This window comes from Callionymus lyra, chromosome 1 (assembly GCF_982586985.1).
Source record: "Callionymus lyra chromosome 1, fCalLyr1.hap1.1, whole genome shotgun sequence".
Taxonomy (NCBI): Eukaryota; Metazoa; Chordata; class Actinopteri; order Syngnathiformes; family Callionymidae; genus Callionymus; species Callionymus lyra.
Window position 1 is genome coordinate 35,881,648 of NC_141818.1, and position 14,835 is coordinate 35,896,482.

The 14,835-nt window shown below is 39.4% G+C and overlaps 1 protein-coding gene across 1 annotated transcript; it reads right to left on the reverse strand.

The window, feature by feature from the left end:
- Nucleotides 1-817: 817 nt before the first annotated feature.
- On the reverse strand, nt 818-13,865 carry wbp1lb (WW domain binding protein 1-like b). Its single transcript, XM_087804938.1, has 4 exons — nt 13,603-13,865; nt 5,884-5,986; nt 3,793-3,954; nt 818-2,794 (listed from the first exon to the last, which is right to left on the reverse strand). The coding sequence occupies exons 1-4, from the start codon at nt 13,684-13,686 to the stop codon at nt 2,091-2,093; spliced, it is 1,053 nt and encodes a 350-aa protein (XP_087661064.1). The 5' UTR covers nt 13,687-13,865; the 3' UTR covers nt 818-2,090.
- Between the last annotated feature and the right edge of the window lie 970 nt (nt 13,866-14,835).

Consider the following 14,835-nt stretch of genomic DNA (forward strand, 5'->3'; position numbering starts at 1 on the left):
CCACTTACATTCGATATCGGTGAAATGTCCTTATTGACGTATAAGGATTAGTTTTCTTATAATTCAAGTGTTTTAGCTATAATTTTCATTGCGTTCTCTTCTGCAAAAATATCTCCAGATGAATTATTGACTATTCAAATCCCCGCTAACTAGTAAAGCCTTTTGACAGTAGACAATATTGACAATCATTGCCTGTGATCCAAGTTATTTATATACAGTATTCTTGTGAGCTTTTCAAGCGGTGATCTTTGAATTACCCTACTCTCTGAAGACGTTGAAAAAAACGTAATTAAATGGCAAATTTAAGGAAAGAACAAAAAGAAAATATGTTCAGTAAACTACATCAATGTGCCCAGCATGTACACAACCTCAGAATTTGATGTTTCACCTATTTTTCTTTTACTTTTAAAAAGTAATTCTGTCCATTTCAAGTTTTTTTTGTAGCAGAAGTTCCCAGTCTCTCTGCTCCTGCTTGAAGTCGCAATATTTATGCTAAAAACGACCTAAAAAAACTGCAATAAAAGATGGACGTAACTGAAAAGCAGTATGGAGGTTATAAGGATGTTTTTAAGTGTCTTTTTGATGACAAAAAACAACTGAGCTCCAGTCACTACATTAAAATAAACATTTTTTGTCTATAACTCTAATAAGAACAGATTATTCTGAAAATAATCCCAACCCTTAAACGGCATGAGGATGAGTAAAAAAATAAGTTAAGGTGAATTGACCACATGTTCTCAAATGCCTCTTTAGTAGCCAGAATGCTAAGTTAGCATTTCACTTAATAATTACATGAACAATTAATATGAAAATAGAATTAAATTTGAAGTTATTTATTGACATTCAGATACGTTGGTGGTTTTGATAAGTTTTACAATTGGAACATTTCCAAAAAACAACAACAAGCACAACAACCGCATACGAGTAAAAAAATCTTTGGCATAACGCGTATGATTTTGTTAACATCCGATACACAGACTGTACCTTTATATAAATCAAGAATAAAACCAACACGCATCTTTTTTTGATTCAAAAGGATAATAAAAACAAAAGCCACAATCAGAGAAAACTCAGTAAAGCTTTAGATTTGATGCAACTCTTATGGTTTTAAGACACGCTATGAAAAATATAAAGTGGTTTCCATTTGAAAAAAAATGAATATAACAGTGCGACAACATCCCTCAGAAAGTAGCAGCACATGTAAAGCACTTATGAGTCTTGTTGAAAGATACATTTTACAAAATCACCTTTATGGGTTTAAATAGTATTCAGGTTACATTTTGCTATTAAAGTGTAACGTTTGTGCTTTGGCCAAACATCCGTCTCTTCTCTATGATGAGCTTAATAACAAAGACAAGTGCTTTTGAAGAATAGCTACCAATTATTGCAGAGGTTAGCGTTTTAAAATGCTCACGAAAGGCTTCGGTGCCGACTCACTGCCATTTGAATATATAATGTTAGAATTACTTTGACTAACAATGTTGGGTCATAAAAGTTTGTAACAATTACGTTTAAACTTTATTGTATAAAGTATAAAGGCAGCAAGTTTGTTTCACACCGATGATGGCTGATGGTCATCTGTAAAAGGTGAGGTCTGAAGTTGTGTACTTTCAATAATCTCTTTAGTTTCAGGCTCTTTAGTGTATCGTTCTCCTTGCCTCGAAGTCTCCGGAGGAGGGTTTTTATTTTAACCGTAGGCATGAGCTACATTAAGACAAAAGTGAAGTGCTGTATATTAAAAATCGTAACAAAGTTCTTTCTTCTTTTCTTGAATTTAAAGTGAAATATTGTGCACCTCATGCAAGAGCTCTCTCTCCATCTTTTTTTTTCCTCACAGAACACTAGAGCATTGAGATAATCCGAGGCAACGTCCCGTCATCACTGCCTTGACTTGAAGCTCCTGCTGCACGAGATGCCTCGCCGTGTCTTCAGAGCTTTATTAAGGCCGATCAAGAGCCTAGAAATGACCTCCACAGATTAAGGCAAAAATGTTTTTGGAGTTTTCTCGACGTTTCGCTAACATGAAGTTCTTTTCTCCACATTTTCACGCTAAACTTTTTCCCTGCTCAAGTATCTTTAGCCGAGTGTTTTCAACCCTGTGGCTCAGTGCTTGCGCTGTGGTGCGGCGCCTCCTGCTCGCTGATGGTGTGGAGGACGAGGCACACCGGAGTGCTGCTCCTGCGCGGCGTCTGGGGGTGTCCTAGCGGCGCCCGACTCTCTCGCGGCGGCTCCTCCTCCACGCAGATGGAGGAGCGGTGGCCGCAACTGTCGCAGAAGTCCCGCTTGTCGTCCTCGCGTCCCAGCAGGAGGTCCGCCTCCTTGGGCGGCCCGCTGCCTTCTTTGCCCGCCGCCACGCCGCCGCACTTGCTTCCTTGGGACCCGCAGACGCACACCTCGATTCCGGAGTCGCCCGTGAACCGGCGCGTCCTCCCGCCGGCGCTTCCGTCGGACAGCAGGGCGTCCTTGTCGGGGTCTCCTGGACTCGCGGACCCTTTCTGGTGGTTGCCCAGTGTGTCAGTGTCGGAGGTCAGGATCACTGCGGCATCTTGGGGCTTGTTCAAGTCTAGAGGGGGCGGCTGTGGCTCTACTGCGCCTCCGTACATGGGAACGTCAGAATGCGGGGGCACCGCGGTGGGTTGAATGACAGTACAGTTTGGCTCCGTGTGCTCAGGAGTAAGTGGACCTGTGACCACTGTCGTGGGCCCAGTGTGTAAGGCACTGTATGGAGGGGGAGGAGTGGACGGTCTGTTGACCACCTCTTCATAGTCAGGTAGGAGGTAGTTTGGTAAAAATCCTGGAAAGAAATGTAAAGATTATTTACATAACTATTAATAGTTAAAACAATAGAGATACTGGGCGAACTCCACATATGAGAACTAATCAACGTTGAAAAATAAATTAATAAAATACATGTATTCATTGTCTACCACTTTATCCCATACTGGGGTCACCGGGAGACGGGAGTCTATCCCAATGTCATAGGGTGAGAGACAGGGGACCCCCTGGACAGGATGCCAGTCCGTCACAGGGCACACAAATCCAGACAACCATTCACACACACTCATTGTTTCTTGCTCTTTGTTGAATTGCTGGGATCTATTTTTCCCTAATCAACTGTAGTCTTATTTCAACTGTATAGTGTCTTGAGATAACTTTGTTATGATAAGACACTTTAAATAAAATTGAATTGAATTGAATTGAATAAAACCTATGGACAATTTTTCCCAAATTTCTCAATCAACCTCTGTATGTTTTTGGACCGTGAGAGGAAACCGGAGTGCCGCAGCAAAACAGGGAAAACATACAAACTCGCCCTGGAATTGAACTAGCAACCTTCTTGCTGCGAGGCGACAGCCGCTAACCGTGCCCCAAATATTTACACGTTTCACCCATAATTATTGCGATTTTATATTTAAGTACAGTGTATATCAAATTAAATAACATACAATAAAATCATTTGTATAACTTCATGGCACAATAATAGTGTTTCAACATCAGTTTTCTTTACATTCAAACTCAACTGCCAACAGAACCTTCCACACATGTGCTTCCTAAAGTTGTAACGTCACAAGCTCATTGCGACGTCGTCTTCAAAAATGTTCGGCCCTAAAATGTGTCATAAAAATGTAAATGCTACATGTCCAAAAAAAAATTTTTTTTTCCCCTTTCATCTTGGTCAAATCTATTAAAGTGGGTCTAGAGTCGATAGAAAATCAAAAAGGCTGATTGTGAAATCGATATCAGAGCTGAAGACGCACATATTTTAAAAGCAAGGTGACTGGCATGTCTTACTAAAATAGAAGGGCAGGGATGGGTAGTTGTGTGCTTCGCGGTAAGCGATGAGGTTGATCTCATGCTGGCGTTGTTGTTGTTGCAGGCGGTGTTTGGTTCGGCGATGATGACACACGCAGCAGCAGCTCAAAATGAAGATGATCGCCCACACTAGCCAAAACCCTGCAATTGGAGGGAACAAAACAGAGTTCATGCATCAACTAAACAGGAGTAACAAGACTTAATACAAATAGCATCTTTTAAAAATATAACATCTGCTTTGGTCGGCCATTTAAAAGACAATGATTCTGAAGTGTGTATTAAATAGATGTTGGACTCTATTGTATCATCAGTATGTGTCCGTTTGTACAAAACTCTCTTTTCATTGAAATATTTACATTAGAAAATGTGCTTAAAACAATTAGTTTATCTGGAGATTAAATGGTTTTTACCATAACTAGGAACACTCTGCTGTGATTGGTTGAACATTAAGGTTTGTCACAGCTCGTCATCAATCATGGAAGTCTCCACCTATAAGGACTTGTTGTAAAAAAAAAAAAAAAGCGGGGTGTGGTTCAGCAGGAGTGAAGCCATTACTACTTCATAATGGACTCCGCTCTCATAACCTCTCGTTCGCTGAGATTTCAGACGGGGGAGAGGTTTATAAAGTAATAAGCTCCAAACATGGTCATGATGAGGGACTTACTGGAGAGGAAGACTTCAACATTTGAAACATGCGAGTGAGTCGGGGAAGTTTGACATTAGTTGCCCTTTATGGTTGACGTCATAAATGTTCAAATGGCTGGTCATTTCAGCCCCATTTTTTTTATTTAAAAAACCCCATTTATAATAGAGTTTCGAGAAGACTGAAACAACAAGGATGAAAGAGAAAATTGGATAAAAGAAGCTAATTGGAAATAGTCAGGTGGTAAACGACTGACAAAGATTGAAAGTAGCATCTGATTGGTGAGTTTATTAAAAGCCATCATCTGCACAGCAACAGGGTCTTATGATATGAAAACAATAAGTTCTTCTAATTAAAGAGTCACTGCCGTCCTGAACGAGTCACAGTTGAACACGCTTCGTGTGACAGGGACATGTCAGGGGTCGGATGATAAAGGGGTTTCAAGAATAAAAAGTGGAATTTGACCTTTGTATCGACTGATTTCGTGGTCAGAAGCTACAGAGTGATCAACTTAAGTAAAGGGAGCTTTCGAGGTCACATTGCTTGGCTTCGCATCGACGTCTGAAACTGGATCGTCGCTGCATGGGAAGGGTCTGAGCCGGGGTTCATTATGAATGGCTGGAGAGGGGTCAGATCCTGGCATGAGACCAACAGACGTCCTGGTAGGACGGGATGTTTTCTTTCTATTGAATAAATGGCCGGTTCAGAGCTTTTCTTCAATAGAATGTTTCCATTAAGGTGATGAAAAGTCCACAATGTTTTTGAATGTTTGTAAACGACAAGTAGTATCAGTTTTATCTTGAACTTTAAAGTATATACTTTATTGAATATTGTTTTGATTGTTTAAGCGCTTGTGTGACCCTGGTCTGGAAAAGCGCTATACAAATAAAAATTACTTACTTACTAATATTTCTACTCTCCAGCTACATAAATAATCCAGATTATTTTTCGATTACATGTTGCTCATGAATGAAGACTTGCGCGGCAGATCTGCAACTCTGTTATCATACCTTTATTTTAGTTTGTTTTCACCATTAAATCACGGACCAATCTTAAGCATTTTAAGCACCAAGCCTAGACTGTTCCTTGACGTGTCGAAAAGTCCCAGGCCAATAACACTTCAGGAAAAATATATCATTTCGAAAGAAGACCTTTCAGACAGAGAAATTATATAAACACTTTTTTTTCGGTGCGACCCAGTTACAAATGCTTCATGGGCTAGTAGCATTGAAATGACATCATCAGGACCATATCAGACATAATACCTGTGATGCTAACTAGCATTAGCTAAGTTATTTTAATCAAAAAATGTAGAATAATGCAACGAGGGAGATTCCTTTTTTCTGCCACCGAGCTGGTTTCCTGAGGAACTTGACAAATCAGGAAAACGTCTTGATTTTTTTTCAAGTGAAGAAAAGGGAACTTACACCAGAGTTCGTAGTAGTAGCTGCAGCACTGAGACTCCCCGCAGCAGTGTCCAGACTCGCATGTGTAACTCTGGTTGTTGACGCCGTCGCAGTTTTTCATTTTCTGCGAGAGACAGAAACACATTCAAATCAACACCACTCAAACAGGAACCAGAACTGCTTGGGTACTGTGGCACTTGCACTTTAGCACAATGCATTATCTGTAGTGACTCACATAGTGTGGTTCATTTAAAAAAAAGGTCAAGGAGTTCTTGGCACTGTAGGGAGCTTCTTATTGCACCACGTCTGCCAGACATTGTGCCCTTCCTATCATGTTGTGCATTTAATTTGAGTCACTGATCTTCAACTGGTACAGAGTTCATCGTCAAATAGTTTCAGGAACATTGACAGCAAAAGCTGTAAGCGGTTGATTTCTATTTTTTTATCCTTAATTTGGAACAAAATTAAACCAAACTAAACAGTTTTTTTTGGTACATACACTTATATCCACCAAGGCCTGGACAAGCTTAGTTGAAATGCACCAAATAAGTTATGACATCATTCATTGAAAAAAAAAAAAAAATACACAAGTCATCATTTGACCGTTAAAAACTTGTCTAACCCTTTATTATTAAAACTGCTGTAGCTTCTTTAGGTCAATTGCATCTAGAAAATAAAAAGAAAATCTAAAAATCAATGCTTTGTGATCTTTAAACCATCGCTACACTAGCACCAACTCTTTCCGCAGTAAGACTGTATCAACTGTTACTCATCAGCACAATAACTCCTGAACGACTGGTAAAAAGATTGGTAAAAAACATCTTATTAGGAGGGAAAACACACAGGTGAGTTCACGGAGTAGGAGCGAGACAAAGAAGGTGTTCTGTTGGAAGCACAAGTTACAAGTGTTTAGTTCTAACGCTAATAGTGCTTATTGTGTAGTGTTTAAAATAAACAAAACAATAATTAATTAAACTAGAAAAATGCATTTCCAGAAGAAAATGCAGTGGGAATGCTGACCCTGCTGTGCTGTGGAAGAAGTAGTTGAATTACTATAAAATAGAAGTAGTAGAAAAGTAAAAGTGGAAGTAGTAGTTCAAGTAGAAGAAGTGAAATTAGTAGTCAAATCAGAAGTAGGAAACTAAAAGAAAAGTAAAAGTACTAGTAGAATTAGTAGTAAGAGTAGAAGTAGTAGTAGAAGTAGTAGTGGAAGTAGTAGGTCAAAGTGGAAGGAGTTGAAACATATATTGAAGATTTTCCCCATTTAAATAAATGGGGTAGAAAAAGAGGAATAAAAGAAAGGGTGGAAGAGATATAAGAAAGCTAGAACATAGCCCGCATGCAGTTTGTCCGTTTTCCGCCCATTTTAACTAGATGTACACGGTCAAAAACTCACAGTAGCAACTTAAGTCTATTAAAATGCAACTTATGTTTATATTTCAAACCATATTACAGCCATTCAATCAGTATATAAAAATCCGGGCGACCTTTAAATTAGTAGGAAAAGGGATATAAAGGGTTAAAGGACAGTGGGAACATGGCTGTAGGGAACGAGGTTTGATCTTGTTGGTTGAATCAAACCCTTTATTAAGTTAGTGTCTACTTGTTACAAACATAGATTCATGGCAGCGCCCTGAGCGCCATTGACGGACAAGAGTCAGAATGAAATGAGAAAGGACTTTTTCATTTTTGTGTTATAGCAACAACTAAATCATCTACATCCGGATTATCATTAGGAACTTTTCTGTAAACTCGGCCCGAACCAGCCTCTGATACACTTGGCTCTCCTTAAGCTGCCGTGGTTTAACCACTCATTCTTGGTGTACCACAAATGAGACATGGAACCTCTAAACATCCCACTGGTTTAGCGATGAACTTGTCAGAGGATAATAACATTACGGCTCATCGCAAAAATATAACTTGTTTACTTTGAATCATCCCAACTATTGTGTAACTGAATTATTTCCCTCAATTACTTTTGGCTTCACAGACTTTTTATATGAAAGAAATAAATAAATAAGCTCACAGATTTAACTTGTTTACAGAAACAAGTCAAATGTTTATAAGATGATCTCATGTACCCGTCGCAGGCATTTATATTTAGTAATGAATGTGGAGTAAACAAGTGCTAACCGGTTGTGCCTGTAAGCTGCTTGAATTTCATCCGTCTGCGAGGATCATATCAGACGCAAATGTTTGAAAAACTGCCAGAGCAGAACAAGTCAGAACTTTTGCACAACACCTATTCCCTCTCCAGACATAAACAATAAACTATCGTCTTGTTGTACTGCAGGCATGTTGACCCCCTTCCAGCATGTGCTCGACTATTCTTCTATTATTAGGTTCCGCTGCGTGTAATGATCATGTAATGGTCTCACCAGGATGACGTCGAGCACTTTGCCCTGAGGTGAGGTTTGCCTGCAAGAATCCATGCAAGGATTTGTCAAGAGTTTGTCCTCAAATTACCAGAGAAGGTCCGAGAATGAAAGGCATGATGATCCCGGCTCCACACAAAGCAAGATCCCCAACTTCATGTGTGATTACCTCAGACGGCCAGACGTCAAAGTGCTCTCAAATGTTTTCACTCCCTCTTATGCCTAGAAGACCCTCCCACAAGCACCCACCGTGACTCAAACCGTGCACATGGAATTGCCTTACGGAAAATTCCAGCCAGCTCCTGGCAGGAAGAATAAGGTGTGTGAGAGGCACAGAATATGACTATACATAATTATGACTATTTTATGGTGGACATTAAAATTGCATGACAGGGTACTTACGACAACATCTAAAAATAAAAACCATTGAAGTTTCATTTTTATAAAATTACAAATGTTTAAACTTCTAATAAGGTGCAAAAGAGTCTTCAAACAAATATAATTCATATTATTTAGCTTGTTTTACTACTTGTTTATTCAGAGTCAATATTTACTTAATTTACTGGATAATCTTGCGAGCTGTGAAGGACTGAACCACCAACAATCTAGTAAACACCTGAAAAACAACGTCAATGGTCATCTTTCTGGCCTTCAACCTGGGATCTTCAACATTCCTTTTCCCTATACATTGACTCCAAACGTCTCCACATACCTGTAATTCACCGAAATCCGAAAAAAAAATCTTCTCCTTGTATGTTTACAGTTCGTTGCATCGTTCAAAACAATTGTCTCCAGAAAACACCCACATTAGAAAACATTGTCCTCACTAACCCCATCTGTCAATCTGTCCGTCACCACAGAAAAAATAAAAGATTCCTCCTGTAATTCGGGCCTCAACTTTGGACCCATCCTTCAGATTGGACTGGACAAATAATCAAAATCCAATTGAACACACCTTCCCATGAAAACAGAATGTTTAAAATAAAAAAGGTTAGAAAACACCTTTGTCGAATGTTGTTTTCTTGTTCTTTCCCGCAATGCAAGCGTGTGTGGCGACAGTAAAAAGATTCAGCGAAACTACAAAATTAAAACACAAATAACAAAATAAAACAAGCGATTTACGAACAATTTATTTTTTAAAGTTTATTTTTCAATCATTTGAAAGTTCAATAAAAGTGTATCAATTACTAAGCTTGTTTACAATATGAAGCAACTAAGTTGACCTTTGAGATTCTGACTGTATGTTTGTTTTCTAAAACCATCTTATAACTTATTGCAGAGAAAAAGAAACAAACTCAACTTAATACAAATAATCAGCTCACAAATGACACAAATCTACTTTGTTTATCAGCGAATGTCCTGCAGCCGACTACAAAATCCCACACTACGATGTTCCGTTTCGTTTCTTTCCAACTGATAGAGTCAGCGGCTGACCTCAGATAAGAGTTATTAACACGACACAAGTTTTACACAAAGGCAAAGTAAGACAGCTGGAATGATTCCATAACCTCAAAGTGACTTGCAGAGCTGACAAATTGGGCTGATAAAATCCCTCGAGCTCACATCATTATCGCTCCATGATTGCCATGTTTAATCTAGCCAGGGACGCCGAAGATGGCCGAGCCAGTAATCTCCACTAGGGCTGCATACTGGCACGTGCAAAATGCATATCGAAAACATGTGCCATAAATTCCAATTTTTCATAGAACAATCAAGCAATCAAATCAAGCATTTCTTAAAATCGGTATTTTGACCCATCAGTGTCACGTTCTGTAAAGTTGTAAATTTGTACTTCTATGTCTTGTTGTGTTTACGTCTCCGTCTGTCTGTCAGCTGTGCGGCACAGCTTGCTAGTTTCGGTTACTATGGTCTTGCCGGTGTAGGTATGGATGACGTCACATCGTTATTTTGGAACTCGAATGTTTGTATTGAATTGTGCAGTTGTGCGTTGTTATTAGTGAAACAGCTTCAGCCAATCAGCGGCTTCGTCACATGTAGCACAGGAACTTCCATTGGTGTCAAAGTCACATGTTTCCTCAGACCAGGAAATTAAAGAACCGAAAGTGATAAGGTTGACGAAGATCGTCTTTTTGTCAATATAAATGTTTTATGTGTGGTAAAAAGTATCATGTAAACGTTCTGTTGACGTTTCTTTAACCCATAAAAAATATTTTAAAGAGACGTTCGCTTATGCAGCGAGTGACGTCATCACGTAGGAAGTGGGGGGACCGAAATTGTAGGGGGGGGGACAGAAAATGTACCTACACCGGCGCGCTGTATATACATGGAATTAAGACTAATTTATGAGCCCTACCTCAAACGCGATTAATCCAGTCAGCAGCTAATCTCTTTCAACCTCCTTTGCTAAAGCATATTGTAAGTACTTTTCCTCTCGTCCGAGTTGTTTTCTTGTAAGATCGCAGAACTTCCAAACAAGTGTAAACCCGCCCGTCTTCGCCGTATGCTAATAAGCTAACTTGTAAGCGTCAGGTCATTTATAAAGTTTTATGTGTTTGTGTACAAGGAGGTATTACTGATTTGGTGATATCGCGACATGCCGGTGGCTCCTCTCTGATGTTGCTCAGTTTCGCGGAAAACCGATGCAAGTCCCACGAAACTGAGCGTTAGAAGTGAGCGATCATGTCGGCACCGAAGCGCGAAAGGGAAATATCGCATCGTTTTCCTCATCTACATTACGGACCTCCCCTACAGTACTCGCTCCTGCGCTCGACTGCATACAATAAAATAAATTTTTAGGCAAAGAAAAAATATCGATATAGCAATTCAAGAATATCGCACATATCTCCAATATCGTGCAGCCCTAATGTCCACAGACACTATTAAGTCCAAGAAATGTCAGTCTTCCACGCAAAACTGATACATTACTTGCAAGCGGGTGTCCCCCCTCCAAGAATCCTCTGCTAGAGATAGATCAAGACAAAAATGAGAAGCTGTTGAAAAGATCCGAGCACAAGCGGCGTCGGTTCTTAATTTGCCAGAAGACTCGATCTACTCACGGAGGTTGCAGACGTAAGTGTAGAATGAACCCCTTGACTTTTTCTTCCACGGTCATTGAGGTTGTATTGTACAAAACACTATTTAATGTGGCATTTTTTTAGAGAGTTTATTTAATTTGCAAAGAAAACTATAGTATTTTTAAAGGTCCTCTACATTACTTAACTTGGTCAGAGTGACTCATGTGTACATCACATGACCACCAAACTGTCTCAAGGCAGTGAAACCAAAATAGCCTTTTTTATGTTTTGTAAACAATCAGTATGAAAATTGTGGCGGCGATGCAGTTACACCGTTCTAGCAGTGGAGGGAGCCAGAAACAAATTTGTTTAATCATAAACTTTTAAACTCACATGGTGCTGCTTTAATAAAGCTGAAAAAAAATCTATCTTTTATCATCGTTTCCTTGTGGATGATGATAGTCATGCTAATGATCCATATGTGGATATATTTTTCCAAAATACCCGATAGTACTATAGTGATTTTGTAATTTTTTGACTTTCAAATTACATTTTATTTTTCCACGATACATCTTTTACAGTTTATAATCCGATTAAGTGTGTACAAAATAATATACTTTTTTTTTTAACAATTTACATGCAAATATTTACTGCGTTGCAATTAAACATGCAGGCTGCTGGTTTATTATGTCCTAAGCAACTAAAGGAACCATTAAAACAAATGAAATCCCGGTGCTGACTGAGGACACGATGATACCGTCGACTCTAGCAGCTGTTGAAGCTGATATTCGTTTTTTAAAACAAATCAAAAGAGTTACAACTTTGTCAAGAATCATGCGTTCGTTAAATTGATGGACGAGTCAAGTACTCAACAATACAACAAATATATCCTTGTTCCTACAGTATCACAATATATAATTTATGTAAGTAAGTAAGTAATTTTTATTTGTATAGCGCTTTTCCAGACCAGGGTCACAAAGCGCTTAAACAATCAAAACAATATTCAATAAGGTATAAACTTTAAAGGTCAAGATAACACTGATCGTGATAAGTATTGTATCGCCAGTTTCTTGCTACACCACTACCAATAAGTTCTCCATAATAATAGGCAGCTTCCACATGTGAATATGTTGTTTATTAATGGCAATACTTCCCTAATCCAAGTGTCATCATTCCTCAAGATAACATACTTTAGCAACTCCTAAGTTTTTTGTTTTTTCTGTCTCAACAAAATAGACAGATAAAACTTTATTAATCCCTCTGGAGGTCTCCTTCCGGAAATTGTTTGTGACTAAACAAAGTTTTGCAGATTTAAGGTGCGGTCTGCGATAAGAAATCGCTGACCACGCTTCAAGCAGAGAAAGAAACCCATGAGCCAGAGCAACAGGGTTTAATCCCCGAGTCCACAGGTGTGGTTGGATTCACGAGCTCGCTCCAATAGAAAGCTTATGTGAAACAAATAACAATTCTGCTGACACGTGAATTAACTAAATTGATCAACATTTATTTTTTATCCACGTTGTTAGTCCGAAATAGAAGCCAAACATGTGTGACATCATAATGTAAAATATGCATCACCTAATTTTTTTTAAATTTATTTTGGTTGTCCAACACAATTTGTGTGATCATTACAACACTGCAGTGGTTTTATTTTAGTCGAATATAGATCTCTCCTCTGGTCCGGAAGCGTGTTCAGGAACCATCAGTAGATTCCGATCCACAGACCTCAGAGCCCGAACTGGGGTGTAAGGCTGGATCAGATCACTGATGGAAGGTCTGACCATGAATAGTTCTGACAGTAAGAACCAGAATTTTAAAGTTGATCCTGAAAGAAACTGGCAGCCAGTGAAGAGTTTTAAGGATGGGGGGGAAATGTGAGTTCTTCTACTAGAGCAGGTCAGAATTCTCGCTGCAGAGTTTGGTATGAACTGCAGGCGAGACAGCTCCTTTTTGTTTAGACACCAACATAAACTGTTATAATAGTCCAGACACAAAGGCATGGATTATAAATTCCAGACCGTGTTGTGACATGATTTTTTAGCAGTCAAACAAATTGGTTCTTAGGGGATTTAAAACTCGTCATGAGGAAAGAGTGGCCCCTGGATGGTTAAATAACTTTTCTCGATGCGTTCATTTATTTGAAAGTGATGTCCAACTGCGGGGCCTACAGAACCACCAAAGCTAGGTCACGTAGCCTCGGTGACAAGCGGACTGTCGTCCCCGCTATACCTGGTCCCGGACTTTTAAAAGCGAAACCTCGACTCTCGACTAAACTACTAGAACATTTCGGTGTTGATAAAATTTTTTTTAAAAAAACTCTCAAACACAAAAGCTGGAGTTTTCGCTACGTTAGCAACGAGCTAGCTTTGTTGACAAGCGTTCCGTCTTACCGTGTCTGCCGTGGACGCGGTCGGAGTGGCGCCGACGACGTGCAAAAACAAACCCATGGCGAGCAGCGACGCCTCGGCTCTCATTTCTGGACCAAAAGTTCTGCTACAACCTGTGGACCGGAGTGTCTTCAGCGAGCCGCGCGGCACAGGCAGGCCGCCGCGTGCGCCGCGTCCTCGGCGTGCTCGACATGTCCAGCGGGGGCTCGACGCTGGTGCTGCTGGTTCTACTCTCGGGGAAAAACAGCTGTTACACAAGTGTCTCCGTCAGCGGGGTGTGGCGATGAGCCTCCATGTGCACGACGTCGCTTGGTGCTGCGCACTGACTTGTGATTGGCTGGCCGGCGGCAGCTGGGAGGAGCCAATCAGCGACGAGTGCGTCTGATCGGCGCACACGCTGAGAGGACTCGTGTTACTTCTTATTTTTTTTCGAAGAATCGGAAACTTTTGAGGCCAGTGTTGCAATCACAACATTTTTTTTTGTGTGTGGTGACAGTACAAAACAAGATAGCACACAAGTAGTACGAAAACAGAAGCAATCTTTATCGTCATACGTATGACCTTCTCTCTGATCGACATATATACACATATTAGGGTTATTGTCTTGCAGTAAATCTCGTTATTTGTTCTCCACGACACTGTTCTATTTATCTGTATCTATTTTTTTTTCAGATGTTGTGCTTCATTCCTCGGGCTATTAGATTGTACAATTCTGAGAAAGTATCTTGACATTAAAATTCTATGTTAATCTTTCTTTGTATCCTTTATCCTTGTCATTTGTCTTTCAGCCATATTCTTTATCATTAGACTTAGATTGTGTTATCTTGTACTTTCTTTCTTTTTATTTGTTCTTATTTTAATGAAAATTGCTGTGTGCTAATTGGAAAAACAATTTCTATCAAATTCTATCTATCTATCTTTCAAATCCTATCTTATCTAATCATAGTTATTTTATGCTTTATATATATTTTTATGTGAATGAAATAAAACAATTTGATTTGTTTTTGTGATTAAAAAAAACAAAAAAACATTCAATATTTACAGCATTTTTTCATTTTTTAAACTTCAGGCTGCAGTTATTACGTCCTCCGCAGCCAAAGGAACATTTAAATCCTGCGAGATCCTAGCGATGACTGAGGACAAGAGGATACAGTAGACTCCAGCAAGTTTTTAAAGTTGCTGAAGTTTGGACACCTTTCGGTTTAAAAACACACACACGTACAACAAATGTATCGT

Excerpts from the sequence above, each read along its gene's own strand:
- wbp1lb (XM_087804938.1), bottom strand. The coding sequence starts at position 13,686 with ATGAGAGCCGAGGCGTCGCTGCTCGCCATGGGTTTGTTTTTGCACGTC. Across the intron at positions 3,955-5,883 it reads CTACTACTACGAACTCTGGT|GGTTTTGGCTAGTGTGGGCG; the intron begins GTAAGTTCCCTT and ends CTCCAATTGCAG. Across the intron at positions 2,795-3,792 it reads ATCCCTGCCCTTCTATTTTA|GATTTTTACCAAACTACCTC; the intron begins GTAAGACATGCC and ends ATTTCTTTCCAG.